Source organism: Rhinatrema bivittatum, chromosome 1, assembly GCF_901001135.1.
Source record: "Rhinatrema bivittatum chromosome 1, aRhiBiv1.1, whole genome shotgun sequence".
NCBI lineage: Eukaryota > Metazoa > Chordata > Amphibia > Gymnophiona > Rhinatrematidae > Rhinatrema > Rhinatrema bivittatum.
Genome location: NC_042615.1, coordinates 485,406,988 through 485,426,697, shown reverse-complemented (window position 1 = coordinate 485,426,697; position 19,710 = coordinate 485,406,988). Strand labels below are relative to the sequence as shown.

The following is a 19,710-nucleotide window of genomic DNA, read 5'->3' as shown; positions in this document are numbered from 1 at the left end:
GTCTGCCAATCTCAGCGTTGTCCTCCCTGAGTTCGGCTATTAGGGCATAGACTTCCGTTTTGTAATTTTTAAGGTTTTTGCCTTAATTCGCAGAACCAATTCCGCATCTCTGCCCTGGTTGGAAAATCGCTGGCTGGTTCACGGGTGCCGGCAGTCTCCTCTGTTTCCTCTATGGCAGCCACCGCCACCATTTTGGGCCGGTCGTCCTCTGACTCCTAGTCTCCCTTCTGATAGGAATATTTACGCAGGTCAGTGAGTTTGTGTTTTGCAGACATCCGCTTCTTTATCAGACAAATTTTAGACAGCTCGAGGAGTTATTTTTTTGGCTCTATCTTCTGTTTTTGGCGCTATTTGGGGCCGATAGTATCGGAACCCAAGGATTAGGCTTCTCGCATGAGGAGTGACATCGCTTCCTCCAGCTTTCAAACTGTTTTTGTATGGAATGGAAGGATGGACCTAAGATCATTTCCTCACACCTCAAAACTCCTCCACTTGAAGTCATACAACTTTCTAGTGGAATCTTTTCTAGAAGCCAGAAGAACCTGAGACTTCATCAGGCAGATTCAGAGAACCAAATTACTACCCTCTCCAGGCAGAGAGCGCTAAAAGACTCAATGATGGGAAAGAGGACTATCCCCTGGATGGCACACAGCTCCAGAAGTTTGATCTGCAGATGACTGCAGTAGAGAGCACAACCCTTGGGTCCATGCCACACCGGTGTGCATCTCCTGCCCTTTGGTGGGGACATCAGTAGATAGGGCCACTTGATGAACCTGAATGAGCAGAGATACTCAGAGATCCTCCATATTCATTCACCACTAAAGGGATGTCCCATCTCAGAGCTCACTGAAATTTGATAGGTTAATGGTTGATACAGCTGATCCTACTGGCTGGAGTTGGAGAAGAGAGATCTTCAGAAATCCAGATTGCTTCATCCTCACTAAGTTGCCGATGGCAGAGTGGGAACTCAGGGCCATAGCTGTAGCTGTAAAAGTGGCCAGCTCAGATACACTGTGTCAGTTGCATTGATACCTCTCATTGACCATGCTGGATTTCAGCAGCAGCACCAGTGAAACTTTCCTGCACCAGTGTGAGATTCTTGGCTTATCCATTTAGGTCTTCACTTCAAAAAGGAAGCAACCTTAGTAGGCTGCACCAAGGAGGTGCACCATACCAAAGAAACAGACAATCCAGATGGCTCTGCACCATGGGGATTTAGTAAAATGATTTCCCATACCTTCCAAAGTACATAATATACATAAAATCAAAGGCAAAAATAGCAGACATACACAAATCTGAACAGACAACACAAAATAGCTTACAAACCACAGAGCATGGAGTCAATAATAGCAAGGAGTTGATAACAGCAACAAAATTAAATTAAGACATCTGTACACATCCTTAAAATAGCTTGAACAAAGACCCTCGATGGCTGGTGTAAAGTTTTCTTTGAACAAGGTAGTTTTTAAGGCCTTTTTGAATGCCTATCATGTCATTGCGCAACTTAGATGATCTTCTGCACCATAAAGAACAGCACCCGTGCTGAAGAGTTAATCTCTCACCTCATGGTTGAGGACAGATCTGCTCCAACAAAGCCCTGAGCTGACTGCGCTGGCTTCTTCAATACCAAGAGAGAGAGATAGCCCCAAAGAGAATTCCTCACTTCTAAAGTGCCTTACTCCATGGCTTAACCAGCATAATAATCTTGTGCACTACACTCAGCTGCTAACCTGCAAAAGATCCAGGAACCAGTGCGAGAAAGAGGGGGGGACAATAATCCCACTTCAACTTAATGTGATGAAAGTCCATTGGCATTTCACTACCTTATACAGAGACTCTCAGGCCGATGCAATACCGAACGTTAGCTGCTCTACATGGCTTAATATGCATTTTGGACACACATCCCTAACCCCCAATCCAATTCAGGGATTAGTGTATTCAAAACACTCATCCAAATCACTGCGTAGCTAATAATGCTCATCACATGGAAATTCAAGTAGATGAGGATATTAGCTAATCCCCGCAATCCAATAAATTTTACGCGCTGACTATGCACTCTTGTAATGCAGCAAGTTTTACACCAGCCCAGGGCTGGCGTAAAGGTATGCCACACTCAAGGATGCATTGAAAAAAAGAAAAGTCCTGCTTTCTGTGATTCCTCTTAATAGTTTTGTAGTGATACTAAGTAGGAGGAACCAAATAAAGCAGTATTTAACAAAAAAAAAAAAAAAAAAAAAAGAAGTCTTTAAAAAAATTTTTGGATGTCCAATAAACACAAGATATATGGTCCAGGCCATATATCTTGTGCGTGGATATGCCGGTAGCAGGAGAAAACAGATGCTTGGAAATTGAGCATCCATTTTCCCAACCTGCTTGACAACTTGCTTGACAGCCACCTCTCATGTGCAACCCCTCATTTAAAACTGGCATTCAACACTGAGTGCCCTTTTTCTGCGCACATTTATTGCATCGGCCCGTTTCAGCTCTTACTCCATTGTGCCTTCTACAGGGCTTCAATTTATTAGCCACAGTGCTGTTTCGCTATCAAAAACAGGTCCAGGTAGCAGTAGTAAACAAAATGTGAATCTATAAAAAAGAAATACAGTGCCCACATTTGCACTGTATGAGGAGTTGCCAAGACAGCAACAAAAACAAAAAGATTTTATAAGGCAGAACTGGCCCATAAAAATCTTAAATAGAGAGATACTAGGAACACATCTGGGCAGTAGCTCAAAGAAAAACTGAGGGCCTCTTTAAGCAGTGCATGCAAACTCCTGCACATGTTCAGTAAAACTTTTACTGAGCTCTGAGAGCTGAGTCCGTGCCAGCACCATGGGATAACATCAACCACACGTTACATCCAATTCATGCCTACCCTGTTGAGGGAGAAAGAGAGAAGGCTGACTTGCTACCAGCTTATTTACTTCCAGCATAATGAAGGTCACACAAAATGTCCTTAAGAGAAAAACAGTTCTGCATCTCCAGTGGGCTTTAAATCAAGTCTTTGTGCAGCTTTTCTTTAGAAATCAAGCAGGCAACTTTCTGCAAGCCAAGGAAGAAAACTAACAAAGCAGATGCTGTCTGCACAAGATGCCTGGCCAGCATACTGCTCTTTCCAAAGGGAAAGAGCAAGCCCTTCCAAACATGAGAGCTGGAAAGGAAAACTACTAAAGCAAGTGGACTAGCAGACTGCACAACACGTGCCTTAACCTCAAAGGGTAGAATCAACAACACTTCAAAGACTAAGCAGGAAAAGATTTATTATGAGAAAAAAAAAATAAAGCATTCTACAGTTCCCCACACCCAAAACAATCTGATATACTACAAATTTGCATAGTAGGAACAGAGTCAGATGTTTCACAATTTGTAAGGTGTCCAGTTATGAAAAGGGCATGTTGCAAGGGGAATCCAGAGGAAGGGAGCCATCAAAACAGTGCAGGATCTACACAAGTCATGTAATAAAGCGACATGGATAATTCAGCTGATGTGCCTTCTGCATAATGACAACATATGGACTGTTGCACTGAAAGGCCACCAAAATATCTTAACTACTGAAGTATCTATGCATTATAGAGCAAGGGTGATCAATACCAATCTTCAAAAGCCAAACAAGCTTGGTTTTCAGGATACCCATAATGAATATGCATAAGAGATTTACATACAATGGAAGAAGCACATACAAATCTCATTAATACTTATTGTAGATATTCTGAAAACCAAGCTTGTTTTGTGCTCAAGGACTGGAACAGGCTACCTGTGAGATAGTTAATAATGTGCCCACATGCTGTATAATTGATATTAGTTGTCTCTTACTTACTAGTGCCCTCCCCACAAAGCATGTTTTCTATGCATAATTCACAATTATAGGTCCCAGTCATAGAACATTAAACCTGGAAACTTTATTTCACCTCTGATTAAGTTTCCAGCGCTAACACTAATAAAGGACTTCTAGCAAGTCTACCTGACTACCTGGGAGGCCATGAAGACTGAGCTCTGACAGGATCCAGTGGCATCTGCTTCTTTTCTGGCCAATTACTTTGCAGGACAACTCCCTATTCAGCATTGAATATTTGGAGATTAGGAGCCTGATTTTCTGGGAAAGGAATGGCAGCTAAATGACAGATTGCTAAGAAGATTGGCAAAGGAATCTGTGGCCACACTTGAACCCCTGAAATAATACTTGAGAAATCTTGAGCAAAATCTCAGCCACAATAGCAGATTCATGAACAAGATACAGTCTGCAACAGAGGAGCTCAAGGACAGTTTAGAAAAATAGTACGCGGATTACAGAGCTCGGAGAACATCTGACTTCTTAGGAAATGATGACCGACAGTCTCATCAGATAATAGAGCTCAAAAAACAAAACAAAGAACTCAGAGAAAATCAATTATCAAGAGAACCGTGGTGTAATACGATGGGTTAAAAAAATGCTCTCAGAACAAACATTATGCTGTCCTGTCACTTTTTAAGCTGGGGACTTGTTTTTTTACGCAAAAATCTGAATCAGCAGGGCTTACACAAGTGGTTGTGGGGGAGAGTAGCTTGTCTGTGCCTGGGACCTGATTCAACAGGAGGAGGAATGCCTGGATAGTAGCCCTACAGAAAGGTTCCCAGACCCATGTGCTGGCTCATCTACGTACACACACTTGTTTACAAAGCCCTATAAAAGTTCAGGGTCCTCCGGTGGGAACTTGGAACCTCACCTGTGCACTGACGAGTGGCGCAGGATCTTTCCCGTTGAAGCTGTGTGCTCCTGTTTTTCGGTCGCACTGGGGTTCCCTGACCTGATGCTGTTTTTCGGTCACACTGGGGTTCCCCGACCCGATGAGTGGCAGGATGCTGATTTGGTATGTATTATAGTCACGGGAAATGAAGTATGTGTGCTGTAAATAAAGCTATATTTCATTACTGTATATCTCGTATTTTGTATCATAGTATGTGTGTTTAGTACTATGCGAGATCTGCCTACCTCCCATTCGGGCATCTTGTTTCACGTGGTAGACCTAATATCCAGATAATTGGAATCCCTGAGAAAGTAAAAAAGACAGTAACCTCTTGCACTTCCTTCATATATGGCTGCCGGAAGCCTTAGGTCTTTCAATGGATACCAAAGCGGTTGAACGAGTGCATCGCCTGGGCCTCAGAGATATCTCTAGACCACAGCTAATAACTGCTCGGCTTTTCAACTATGCCATCAAGGAAAGAATTATGATAGCCTATAAAAAGGTTAAGGCACTAAAGTATCATGGAGATAAATTTCATGACTACTTCGCCTGTGTCTCCGCACAAAGAAAGACGATGGCATCTATCTGCACTACTCTATTCCAAAAAGGTGTGAAATTCTTATTTAAAAACTTTCTTCTAGCCCGTATCTTCCTAACATGCATCCAAGGCGGATTACAGGGTTACATCCATAAAATAGCATGTTTAAAAATATACAAGATATTACATTACTTCAAAAACATTAAAACCAGAAACATAAGAACAGTAACAGTTAAAAGCTTCTTCAAAAAATATTTTCTTCGCTAATTTTCTTAACATTTTTGCTCACGAAGCCATACTGGTAGTTTATTCCATTTCATTGCCGCTGCCACGGGAAAAACTCGTGATCTGGTTCGCACCCACTTATACTGATTGACAGGAGGGATACATAGCTGTAGGCTCTCTGCTGATCTAAGAATTCGTACGGGGATGAAAAACTAATGTTTCTCCATAACTGGCACCTGGCCACCACAATCAAATTCGCCCCTCTGGACAAGATGCCGACCAAAGCACAGCCCACATCAGCCAAAAAGGCAGCAGCTGGTACCATAACAGTGCTAGGATTTACACCAGAGTCTGCAAACTCAAAACAAGAGCAAGCCACCAAGGAACAACAAGAAGCAATGTAAGGTCACTACCACAGCTTAAAACACCTGCTCAAGGATAATCTCAATCTTGCTAACATGAGCGTCCTTCAAGGCCTTTCCCCCTTCCCCGAGAATAATGGTCCACTTGGGAGACTGCACACCCAAGTGCTTTTACCTTCAATAAACAGAAGTGCTCTCACCACTGAATCCAGAGGGTACAGGCCTTCCAAAACTTTGGAAATAGCCTCTGGGGTGCCACACTCAAACTCAACCAATTCTTGAATGTTTTACATCACTGGGAAAAAACAAGAGGCTTCGCACAAGGAAACCAATGTTGAGATTACTTACCTGATAATCTCCTTTTCCTTAGTGTATGCAGATGGACTCAGAAGAAGTGGGTATAGTGTGCTCGTGCTAGCAGTTGGAGACGGATCTGACGTCAGCATGGGGTACATATACCCCCACAGGAAGTGAAGCAACTCAGTAATCTTCCTTGCAAAAGCTGTTATGGATATATGTGTACTGACAGATCAATGAATTAGTGAAACAGGATTCCCCTGACCGATTGATAGTAGCTGGAGACCGCCAGCGTTCCCAACCGGAAGGCATCGACACCTGGTAGAGTGGACGCTCTCGTGTAAGAAATGACATGCCTTACCTTGAATTGGTGAAACCCATGTATACTGGCAGCCGGGCGGGATGGTGAGTCCATCTGCATACACTAAGGAAAAGGAGATTATCAGGTAAGTAATCTCAACATTTCCTAGCGTGTAGCAAATGGACTCAGAACAAGTGGGATGTACAAAAGCTACTCCCGAACTGGGCGGGAGGCTGCCTGAGGACCGCGTAGGACTGCCCTCGCAAATGCTGTGTCCTCCCTGGCCTGGACGTCCAGACTGTAAAATCTGGAGAAGGTATGGAGGGGAGGACCACGTCGCCGCCTTACATATCTCTGCGGGCGACGGCATCCTAGATTCTGCCCAAGAGGCCGCCTGCGCTCTGGTGGAATGAGCCTTGACCTGCAGAGGTGGTGACTTCCCAGACTCTACGTAGGCCGCTCTGATAACTTCTTTAATCCAGCGGGCGATGGTGGGCCGTGAGGCCGCTTCCCCTTGTTTCTTCCCGCTGTGAAGGACGAACAGATGGTCCGTCTTTCGTACTGCTTCTGTCATTTCCAGGTATCTGGGCAGCAATCTGCCGATGTCGAGATGGCGTAGCAAACGCCTTTCTTCTGATTTCTTCAAACCCGCCATGGTTGGCAAGGATATGGTTTGGTTGAGGTGAAAATGTGAGACTACTTTGGGTAAGAAGGAGGGAACCGTGCGAAGATGGATAGCCTCTGGAGTGATTCTGAGAAAGGGATCACGGCAGGACAGCGCTTGTAGCTCAGAGATGCGGCGTGCTGAACACACAGCCAGCAAGAACACCATCTTCAAAGTCAGAGAACGGAGAGACAGGCCCCAGAGGGGGTCTGAAGGTGGATCCCGCGAGGAAATCCAAAACTATGTTGAGGTTCCACAGGGGCACTGGCCACTTCAGTGGCGAACGAATGTGCTTGACTCCTTTCAGGAAACGGGAAACATCCGGGTGCGTGGCAATGGTCTTGCCATCCCTCCTGGGACCGTAGCAAGACAGCGCAGCCACCTGAACCTTGATAGAGCTTAGGGAGAGAACCTTCTGAAGCCCATCCTGCAGGAAATCCAAAACAATAGGGATTGTGGTCGCATGTGGATTGGTGCCACGAGTGTCACACCAGGCTTCAAATACTCTCCAGATCCTTATGTAGGTGAGGGATGTGGAAAACTTGCGAGCTCGGAGGAGTGTATCTATCACCGGCTCCGAGTAACCTCTTTTCTTCAGTCTAGCCCTCTCAATGGCCAGACCGTAAGAGAATTGAGCCGGATCTTCGTGGAGGATGGGACCTTGACGTAGCAGGTCCCTGAGAGGAGGCAGGGGAAGGGGCTCCCCTGTCAGTAGTCTTCTCGTGTCCGCGTACCAGGGTCTTCTTGGCCAGTCTGGTGCCACTAGAAGAACTAGGCCTCTGTGCCTCTGAATCTTGTGTATAAGGGCGCCCAGCAGGGGCCACAGGGGAAAGGCGTATAGCAGGGTCCCTGGAGGCCATGGTTGAACCAGGGTGTCGATCCCGCGCGAGAACGGATCTCGCTTGCGGCTGAAGTATCTGGGTACTTGAGCATTGGACCTGTCCACTAGTAGGTCCATGTCCGGAGTCCCCCACTGATCCACAATCATCTGGAAGGCTGTGGGGGGGGACAGCTGCCATTCTCCCAGATTTAGGCTTTCCCTGCTGAGGAAGTCTGCCGCGGTGTTGTCCCTTCCGGCATTGTGGACAGCAGAGATGTCCTGGAGATTCGCCTCTGCCCAAGCCATCAGCGGGGCTATCTCTAGGGACACCTGTTGGCTTCTGGTTCCGCCCTGTCGGTTGAGGTATGCCACCGTGGTGGCGTTGTCGGACATCACCGACTGCTCTGTTCCGCAGTCTGCGAGCAAATCGCAGGCAGGCTAACCGGACTGCCCGTGCCTCTAGGCGGTTGATGTTCCACACCGACTCTTCTCTGTTCCACTGCCCTTGGGCGGTGAGCTCTTCGCAGTGTGCTCCCCATCCGCTCAGGCTGGCATATGTGGTGAGCAGGATCCACGTGGGGGAGGACATCTTCGACCCCCTGCTGGTGTGGTCGGACTGTAACCACCACAGTAGCTGGGTCCGCACTCTGGCGGGTAGAGGTAGATGCACGGAGTAATTCCGGAAGCGTGGGCTCCATCGAGAGAGGAGGGAGCGTTGCAGTGGTCTCATATGGGCCCTTGCCCATGGTACCACTTCCAGGGTGGATGCCATGAGACCGAGAACCTGCAGGTAATCTCAAGCTATGGGCCGGCTGGCTCCCATCAAGGACCGTAGACGAGTCTGGAGCTTTAACCTTCTCTTGGTGGTTAGGCTGACTGTCTGCCTGAGTGTCGAACCGGACTCCCAGGTATTCCAGGGATTGGGAAGGCTGTAGGCAACTCTTGTTTAGGTTGACTACCCATCCCAGGCTTTCCAGAAGGGAGATCACTCTGTTGGTTGCCCGATGGCTCTCCTCTCGTGATTTCGCCCTAATCAGCCAATCGTCTAGGTAGGGATGGACAAGGATTCCTTTCTGTCTGAGCGCCGCTGCTACCACTATGATCACCTTGGTGAAGGTCCGCGGCGCCGTGGCTAACCCGAAGGGCAAAGCCCGGAATTGGAAGTGTCGTCCCAGAACCTTGAAGCGTAGGTAGCGCTGATGATCCCGATGGATCGGGATATGCCGATATGGCTCTATCCCCGAGGGAAGATCCCCCTCCTCGGGGGGTCCGGACTCGTCCTCCGAGACATCAGGATCCGCATGAGCCGGACGCGGGTGCCCGCAGTAAGGGCGAGAGGGTCCGGGGGCAGGGTCAGCAGGGCCTGGACGGGAAGCCGACTGCATCTGTACAAAGGCGTGGATCCCCTTAAATAAGTCCCCCCAGGAAATGGAAGCGGTCTCCAGCAGTTGGGGTACCAGGTCCCCCGGGATTCCTGGCTGTTCGAGACGGCCCACTAGATCCGGGGTGGCCCCTGGGGAACTGTCTGTAAACCTCGGTTGAGACTGGTCCTGGCCCGAGGCTCCCACGGCCTCCTCACATTGGGCACAAAGGGAGTCTGGCTCCTCGCTCTGTGTGGCCCTAAGCTGGCATGCTGAGCACAGGCCAAGAGCTTTCATGCCGGAATCAGGTGCCGCCTCTGGAGACGCCGGAGCATTTAAGTGGTCCATCGTGCCTTGCAAATGCAGGGCGCCGGCGCTTATGCGATATGCTGCCAATAATATGCGCTGAATAATATGCGTTCAGCAATATGCACTCAATAATTTACAATATGCGCTCAATAATATGCGTTCAGCAATATGAGCTCAATAATTTACAATATGCGCTCAGCAATATGCGCTCAGCAATATTGTTATTGTTCAATGTTCTATGTAAAAAACCCCAGTCTAACCTCCCAGACCAGGGCAACCTTTCGTTACTTGTAAACCGGATTGATTTGTATTGCATACAGGAATTCCGGTATATAAAAATTAAAAATAAATAAATAAATAAATAAATATATATGCGCTCAATAATATGCGCTTAGCATTCTATATGCTGCGTTGTGCGCCTATCAACAGGCGCCTATCCGTGTGCGCTCAATACCTAAACAAGGCAGACAAAATGGCGACCTCCACGGCGTGCCGCATACAGGCAACGCCGCCAATCCTCGTTCCTCGGAGACCAAAAAGTAAGAGATGTACGCCTTACCTGATCTTCGGCGCTTCCCGGCTGTAACCCGGGCGGTCTCCGGCTGCGGGGGAAGAGGGGAAATACCTTCACCGCCGCGCTCGAGGAAGTGCACCCGCTGCCTCTAAGCCGCCGAACTCGTCTCGCTCGGGGCTAAGTCCTCGCCGGGACAGAGGCGCCTCTCAGCCACGCCAGAGCCCTTCTCGCTTGGGGGCTAGATCCCTGCTGTGGTTCGGCCACTGGACCGAGGCGTAGACCTCCGAGGGATCGCGGAAATCACCTTGGGAAACTCAACTGGGGGAAGGACCCGAGGGTATCACCGCAGGAGTGCGGGGCTCGTCTTCTGAGAAATTTAGAAAGTAGAAAGTAGAAAGTAGTATTGGAAAACACGCTCAGCGAGCGTGCAGGCGCTCCAAACTACTTTGGAGACGGAAATTACTGAGTTGCTTCACTTCCTGTGGGGGTATATGTACCCGTGCTGACGTCAGATCCATCTCCAACTGCTAGCACGAGCACACTATACCCACTTGTTCTGAGTCCATCTGCTACACGCTAGGAAAACTAGGATTTCTCCTTGGCTCAAATGGAATTTTCCCCAGGAACTCCAAGCATCGTCACGGTCTGAGAAAAACAGAGCTGGCAGTTCATTTCTCTAAAAGAACCATCACATGGTTCTATATGGCTCCAATCCGGGGGTGGGGGGAGGGATTCCCATCCTTAAGAAAGGCAGGACCGGCGTCATCCTCCAAGCCAGCCTGAACTCCATCCAGAGTACCCACTGCCACTCGAGGGGCACTGCGACACTGAAAAAAGGCAGAAGCATCCAGACCAACAGGCATCCGAGGACTACTTACTGAGCCACCTTCTCCTGCTGAGGAACAGTTAGGGGAGGGCCAACGTCAGGCACCCCACCTGAGATGTCTTCAACCAGACTACATCCAGCTGGAAAGAACCAGGCTTAACCAAAACAGAGGAAGACAAGGCACTCTGAGCCTCCAAGCAGCACTGGCAAAACGCAGCAGGCACTCCAGGAGGATATGCCCAAAAAGAACAGGCAGTGCCAAGATAAGGCGCTTAGGCTTCTGAGGCACAGGCACTATCATGGCCGACAAGACACTGAGCAGTGGCCGGAGGCGTGCACCTAGCAGCTTTTTTTTTTTTTTTTTTTTTTTTTTTTAATATATGCCCTCAACTAGGTGCCCAAAAAGTGTGCATCCAATGCTGTGCATGCACACCTAGGCACTCACCCAGGCAACCAAAATGAAAACGCACAAAACACTCAAGCGCATGGTGCCACTTGAGCGCTGATGGAAGCACATGCATGGCCACTAGGCAGCAATTTAACATGGGAGCTCAAAATTCAAGACTTTACCGTGCGCCCAAAAACTGGGTGCACAACGAGAAGCACAGCCTCCGAAACCATGAGAAAAAGACGTTGCAGCCTACCACACTGCGCACAGTGGAAAGCCTCAGAGCGGGGCCTAGCTGCTCAACCTGCCAGGCTGCCCATGTCCCTCAACCTCCAATACAGCAGGATAAACGTCAGAATGGCACATCGAGCTCGGAGAGCAGGTGGGAAAGGAAGCCCTGCACAGTAAAACCTCCCACTAAGTCTCTTTATAAATCTTCCTTTTTTTTTTTTGTTTTAAACTTACTGGAGCTCAACCTTACTTGGATGAGCACAGAGACTGTTTCCGCAGGAGAGAAGGCAATTGCGTCACTGCTGCACTCTGCTTCCTGCACCCACTGCCTTTCATCTGCTCAAGCAGTTAAGTCCACACCAGCAAAATCAGCTACCTGACAAAGGAACACCTCTGAGGGACCACACAAATCACCTCTGGTGTTGAGTCCATCTGTCTTATCTACACGATAGGGAAAAAAAAAAAAAGTTCCTTCACCCCAATCTAGGGCATTCACATCTCTAGCAAGCCAGAGCCCTAAATACACACAGCTCAACATAGTAAAGTGCGGCCGCGGTTCCCCTGCTCCTAACCGGCTTTCTACTCACTTTTCGGCCGTGTTAGTCCAACCCACGATACACTATCCCCTTTAACCTACTCCTACCGCGTCCTAAAATCCCCGGGCAACCCCTTCCGCACGCGGCATGTATATTGCATGTAAACGATCGAATTAGCTATTCCCTACCATCCAGTAACGTGCGCCCCGACTATCGCTATTTTAGCCTGCCATTTTACCGCGCGTTTAACCTGCTAACTTACCGCCTACCCTTTCCCCTGCGTTAGAGGCAGGGGTAAGGGTAGGCGGCAAACTTTCCCCCAGCTCCCGCTCTCCTGCTCTGGCCGCGTCCATGGGTGCTGGTCTCCGGGGCAGCCCCAGTTCTCTCCCCTCCTCCCGAAGCAAAAAAAAAAAAAAAGCGAAAAAAAAAGTTGCAAGAGAGCGAGGGGAGAGAGAGGACTGGCAATCCTACGCTCGGGATTGTCAGCCCTCTCCCCTCCTCCCGAAGCAAGCAACCAAAGAGGAAAAAACGAAAAAAAAAACCAGTAACAAGAGAGCGAGGGGAGCAGCAGCCCCCCTCCGGACATCAGAGAGGACGACCGCGGCTCCCCTCCCCTGCCTCCAGCTGCCTGCGATGGACGCCAAAAAGAGAGAGGGGAGAGGACGGGAAATCCTACGCTCGGGACTGCCAGTCCTCTCTCCCCTCCTCCCGAGGCAGGCGCGAAAAGCAGCCCTGCTCCGGAAGGAGGGGAGAGAGGACTGGCAGTGTAAAGCGACGAAGCGACTTACTTTTTGCAGCCCCCTCCGGACATCGGCGAGGACGACCCCCTCTCCTGCCTCCAGCTGCCCGCGAAGATGGACGTCTGCACGGGCGAAAGCTGCCCCTGTTCGTGCAATTGGGCCGCTCAAGGTGTGACGTCACAACGTTTGGCATCACGGCATGTGACGTCACGTCTTGAGCGGCCCAATTGCACGAACAGGGGCCGCTTTCACCTATGCAGGCGTCCATCTTCACGGGCAGCTGGAGGCAGGAGAGGGGAGCCGCGGTCGTCCTCGTCGATGTCCGGAGGGGGGCTGCAAAAAGTAAGTCGCTTCGTCACTTTACACTGCCAGTCCCCCCTCCCCTCCTCCCGGAGCAAGGCTGCTTTTTGCGTCCTGCTTCGGGAGGAGAGGAGGGGGGACTGGCAATCCCGAGCGTAGGATTGCCCGTCCTCTCTCTTGCTACTTTTTTTTTCGCTTTACACTGCCAGTCCTGTCTCCCCTCCTCCCGGAGCAAGGCTGCTTTTCGCGCCTTGCTTCGGGAGGAGGGGAGAGGGCTAACAATCCCGAGCGTCGGAGAACTGGCCACTTCCTGGTACCTGTCATTTCAAACGACATTTGAAATGACAGATACCAGCGTGTCCGTGAAGCGTTAGGCTCGCGCACCCAGGTTACTGTATAGGCGCTCTATACAGTAAAATGGGTTGCGCGGGCCTTACGCTTCACGGACGCTTCTTAGACGCAGCTTGCATTTGCAAGCTATTTACATACAGGATCGAGCGGTAGGTGAGCTGCACTGTGCGTGCGGCAACCGCGGGTGCGCCGGGCACTAACGCAGCTCTTCCTACCGCTCGGTACTGGATTGACCTGACAGTCACCTTATTCTTCCATCCATTTAAAAAAAAAAAAAAAAAAAAAGTCATTTCAGGGAATGAAAGCCTTTGGGCCACTGCTAGACTGGCACAGTCTGAGGCATGCGAACACCAACCAGGCCCTAACAGGCAGCAGCAGACATGCCATAAGGTGACGTCTTCTGCCTGTTCAGCCATCTCCATTCCTTGAGTTAGGTCCACAGATTCTGGCAGTCGGCAGGACTTCCAGGAAAGGCACAAGTCAGACATCAAGCAAGGTCAGTGTCCAGGCAGAGGATCAAGGCAGGCAGAGATCAAAACAGAGGCATACCTGGTCAGCAACGGGAAAACACTCCAAGGAAAAGTAGACTGAAAGGTAAGGCAAGGCAGGGCAGAGCAAGGCAGGAGAACAAGGCAGAGGTAAGGTGTGGACAGGGTGGAAGCAAGGCTGGGCAAAATAAGAATACAGAAAGGCAAAGCTGTGTAAAATAGCACACACTGCAGGCAGGAGCACAGCAGGAGACCTGTTGCTGAGGCACTGGCTGGTACCAGAGGACTTCCTTATATACTTAGACAGGATGTGATGTCAGCCAGCACCCCAGGAAGTCGCTGATTGCAGAGCCTATATGAGAACCCAGTTACAGAAGTGATATACATGGCCCTAGGATGTTGCACAGAGTGGGACACTATGCCGGAGACGCTTTGAGATAAGGGGCATTACAAAAAGAACGACCCCTTCAGAGAATCTTCGGTAGGCAGAAGCTCAGACCTAGTTTTTATCCTCATCTGGTCAAACTCTTCTACAATCTCTAATTAAAAAGGTACCAAGAACAAACAATATATTTGATAGAGTAAAACATCAGCATCAAACTGGTAATTATGTGCCTCCAGCTCCACCCCAGTTCCTCCAACAAGTTTTATTAGACCTTTTTTTTTTTTTTTACCCCATTTTACTCAAAGCTAGCCCAAAGCAGTTTACAAGTTTAAAAGTGCCCAGTTCTCTTCATTAAGGATTCCAGCATAAGGATGGAAAAAGGGGGACATGTTTGATCTGGTTTTACTTTGTAGTTTGTAGCTTGTATCAAGCAATCAATGTTACAATTGAGGGCTGATTCGGGCAAGATTAAAATAAGGGTCAGCTTCAGTCCTGCAGCACAGTGCATCTAAATTTTAGAATATTTAACAGCAACATACATTCCTAGCAACCATTCAATTCCCCAGCTACACACTGTCCCTGAGTGCAGAACCTGGCAACTTTCCATGTACAAGCAAGCAGCACATAACACCCACTGCATCTCCTGGCCACATACATCTAGAAGAGTGCCTTGAGATTTTAAAAGATGTCAGCAGATTTTTAGTTACCTGGGAAGCTGAGTGACTAAATGCACATCTTTTGAAATAACTTATTTACCAGATTTAGTGCTGTTAGATTCATCATTCCTGCTGTGTGCCCTAGTGTTATTTAACCTGGGTATAGAAATAAAGTGTCCTGGCAAGCTCTACTAATGAAGCTGACACACAGCTCTATAAAGACATGGGCCATGCCGATTCGAGAGAGGGGAAAAGAGAAAGATAGCATACGAATGAAATAGGAGGGGGGGATGGGAAGCCATGCAGAAATGAAGCTGTTTCAGCAGATGCCCCATGAACTGGGTGATGATCAGCAAAGTCAGAGGAGAATAAAGGCAGTTAGCCACACTGCACTAGCTACATATCACCCTGGCTCCCAAGCATAAAACCGATACTTCACACATCCAGCAGAGCTCTCTGCTTCAACGGCAGGGGAGAAAATGAGGGTTCGCACTCACAAAACGGGGAGTAGTTGGCTTGTTACGGCGGTTACTACCCCAAACCAAATGTGCCTGATACTTCACTTTCGATGCACATCCAGCATGGCTCTCTGCTTCAACAGCATGGGAGAAGAAAAACAACCAATAAGGGCTGTATAACATAGGCTGGGTAAAACAAATAAGCATGGGTGTAGCTTGCTTATTGCGGCGGCTACTACCCCTAACTAATCAAGCTAGATATTTTACTTGGATGCAGCTCCATCACTGCTCTCTACATTAAAACTGGGGGTGGAAGGGAAATAGAACCAAGAGCTAAGAGAAACAGATAAGTATGAGAGAAAAAATGTGTGAAGCTTGCTGGGCAGACTGGATGGGCCATTTGGTCTTCTTCTGCCGTCATTTCTATGTTTCATCATTTCTATGTTTCTATTTCTTAGAAACAACTCCAAATCCCAATTATGCAAATCTTGCTTTGCTCCAGTTAAGAACTTTTATTCTGTTATTGGCCTTTCAGTATTTAAATCAGAAAAAAGACAGCTCAATATTAAGCCAAATCAGTTTCTTAAGAGAAAAGACCTATTTGCAAGTGTCTGGACAGCTGGATTGGGGCATCCCAGTGGTCTCAATACACCTCCCTCGCGTGTAAGGAGTGGTAACTACAACATGGCAGAGCTTCCCCATACCCTAACATACAGGAGGTTACTGCATTATTTTTGTATCCAGCAGCCTGTGCATCTTCCTTGGCGGCATGAACCCTTGCATTATAACAATTTACAAACTAATTCCACTAACCTGCAGTTCGCACCAAGCGACCTCCACCCATGTCTCCGTATCCAGCCCTTTAAAAACTGTTTTGAAGGCCCCTCGCCCCAGCTCAATGTCAAACTTGAGAAAGCGGCCACTTGGAGAAGTGGCCACAGCCTTCATTTCAGCCTCTTCCTCCATCTCTTTCTCGCTCTGCTCCTTCGTCACCTCACTGCTGGCCTTGGGACACTGCTCACTCTTCCCCTCCTGTCCGGATTCTGGAGTGGTCCGAGAGACACTGTCTGTTCTGGAGATACTCATGCCAGCAAGATCCTTCCCATCTTTCACAGAAGGCTCAGGCACTTGGTCTTCCTCAACAATGTCCACACTTTTACGGAAAAAACGTTTTCGCTCTGTGGCTTCTTTGGCCTCTGAAGGACTACCCTTCTCCATATTGAGTTCACTGGGGGCATCATTTGAGGGCAGCCTGCTCTCCAGGATCACTTCATCAGGTTTTTCAGACTCCTCAGTGCTGGTCGGTTCTCCAGAGTCGGTAGCCATGATGATTAAGTTTGGCACGTCAGATGTCTAGCAACTTCTTATTTGCTCAGTTCAGGCAGTTCATGGGTATAGGATGTTCTCTAATTTGAAACACTCTTCAACCTTTGGTGAAACAATTCTTCTACCCTTATTAACCTGAAAGAGAAAGAAATGGTCACAAACAATGAAACTCAAAAATGATCATTAGAATAAGAAAATCATTCAGAGCTCAATTACATTTCCAAGACTGCATGTTTTCAAAAAAATACTACAAGGACAAATGTGAAGAAGGCAAGGGAAGCACTGAGCCATGTGTACCGTGCAATAGCCAGCAATAAGATTTGGGATCGTGGCCAATGATAAACAAAAAATACAGTACCCCCAAGTAATACAGCACTGAGGAGGGCAAAGAAGCAGCCTCACTGGCAAGTCACCCCTAATTACCAATAAACAGGAAAGCCAACCAACATTCTGTCACATACAGTCCCTGTATGCTCTTACAGACATTGACTCTGTACACGGCGAATGCTATTGTGTGTATATATATATAAAAATTGGAGACTATCTCAAAAAGGACAGACAATGTATGTATTGAAAGAATTATGAGCAAAGACTGAAAGATCTAAATATATATACCCTAGAAGAGAGAAGGTGCAGGGCAGATATGATACAGATCTTCAGATACCTGAAAGGTTTTAATGATGCACGAACTTCAAACCTTTTCTGTTGGAAAAGAAACTAGGGGTCATGAAATGAAGCTCCAGGAGCAGGGGGGATGACTCAGAACCAACATCAAGAAATTTCTTCACGGAGAGGGTGGTGAATGCCTGGAATGTCCTTCATGAGGAGGTGGTGAGGACAAAAACAGTAACATTCAAAAAGGCATGGGATAAACACAATGGATGCCTAAAAGCTAGAGGTTGGAAAAGAAAAGTGCGCATGGTGTAACTTTCATTGAGCAGCAGTTACTATCCTTAGAGAGCATGGGGATTACCATCTTTAATCAGTTTGCCTTGATTCTTCTGACACACCTGAAACATCACTCTCCACCGTCGATGGCAGTGGGGAAGGTAGAAGGGGAGAAGAGGAATTTGAATCAGAAGACAGCCAAATGCTGGACCCTGACTTAACAGATACACAGACACCAACTGATGCTCTGTCCAAGAAGCCACCTGAGCACTAGTTCAATGAGATTTCAATCCCCACAGGACCTCAAGCCCCTTGCAAATGTATGCTGACAATTGTTTCCTTAATCTGTCTAGGAAAAGAGGCCTTAGAAGCCTTTTCTCATTTGTTCCAGCCACAAATAAAATGGTGGTCAGATCTCTTAAAACTATTTGTGAACTTCAGATATCCTAGGAGAATCTTATGCCCATCCAGAACATATAGCTCCTGAGACAGCACAGTAGTATCTGAACCAGACTTCTTAAATGTGGGCAGCTCCACTGACTGATCTAAATTAAAGGAAGATACTACCTTAGGCAAGATGGAGAAAACTGTACGAATAGAAATCCTATTCTTCAAAAACTGAAGTAAAGATGACAAGGTCTAAGGTTCATAAATGTCTCACTGAACAACCAGCCACTAAAAACACAGTCTTCAGTGCAAAATCTTTCAAATATGCCCTCTTTATAGGCTCAAAAAGGTTTGTACAAGGCCTTCAAAACCACATTAAGATTCTATGGCAGGACTACTCTTCTATCTGGCAGCCTCAAACGCTTCACTGCTTTTAAAAATCAGAGCATAGGATGCGACACTAATGAACAGTTCTACACCTTACCTCTACAACAGGGCAAGGCCACTATCTGCACCTCAAGAGAATTCAGGGCTAACCCTTTCTGTAAACCCACTTGCAAAAAAGACAGGATCACAGAAATCGAAGCTTGAAATGGGGACAACCCTAACTGCTGACACCAGGACTCGAAAACCTTCCAGACTCAAATACACACCAGAAAAGTAGAAGTCTTCCTGGCCTAAAGCAAAGTTGAAATAACTTTCTCCAAATAACCATTAGTCATCAACCATCTCCTCCCAAGAGCGATCCTTTCAATTCAAGAGAATCGCACCGTTAAAGGTCAGGAACAATCAATCGACTTAACTGTCTATTTCTTAGCACTGCGTCTAAGCGGCTCGACGCACTGGGCCTCTGATGCCATGCTTTGAGACTTAGCAAGAGCACTTGGGTTATCAGAAAGGGCCTCTAAACCCTGGATTATCTGCAGTAGGGGCCTTTGGAGATTGGACCTATACATGCCAATAGAGGAAAATGGTTTTCGTTTTGGGATTTTTGTCCTAGGAATAGAATGAGCAACTAGAATAGCCGGCCTAGAATGTGGAACGAAACGTAGATGGGGCAAGAAGTTTCTATTCGCTTCCTGTTACGACAGGTTCAGATTTTTTGAGGGGGGGTGGAGGGAGCCAAAGAAGGGAGCTATTTGTTTGGAGATCAGCACACTTTGGGGCCTTTTTTTTTTTTTTTTTTTTATAGTGACTATGGTCAGCAAAGAGATTATCATCACCACACTTAACGTCAGGGGAATTGGTACTTCAGTAAAGCGTAAACTTATCTTGGATTATCTAAAGAAACACGATGCACACATCGTTTTTGCAAGAGACCCACTTATCGGACAAGGTGGGTCAAATATTCTGATCTTCCTATACTAAAGAGAGAAGAGGTGTAAGTATTTTAATTCATAAAACTCTCCTCCTACAAGAGAATAAACAATTGAAAGATCATGAGGGGGTGATATGCTATGCTTGAATGCACACTTTATGGTGAGAATTATACATTGGTAAATGTGTACAAGCCTAATATGGGCCAGAAGGAGTTCTACAAGGATTTAGCATTGCCAACTGGAAGGTTTTTCATCATTCCCCCTGGTGATGGGAGGGGATTGGAATGTCTGTTTGAATCCTGCATGTGATAGATCA

The 19,710-nt window shown here is 47.4% G+C and overlaps 1 protein-coding gene across 5 annotated transcripts in view; it reads right to left on the bottom strand.

Moving 5' to 3' along the window:
- WNK3 (WNK lysine deficient protein kinase 3) overlaps positions 1-19,710 on the bottom strand; it is a 463,548-nt gene that overhangs the window by 392,634 nt on the left and 51,204 nt on the right. For all 5 annotated transcript variants that reach the window (XM_029607822.1, XM_029607849.1, XM_029607812.1 and 2 more), the window contains exon 2: positions 16,288-16,935. In XM_029607822.1, coding sequence (XP_029463682.1) covers positions 16,288-16,800 — 513 coding nt within the window. In that variant the 5' untranslated portion in view covers positions 16,801-16,935. The remainder of the gene's footprint in view (positions 1-16,287; positions 16,936-19,710) is intronic.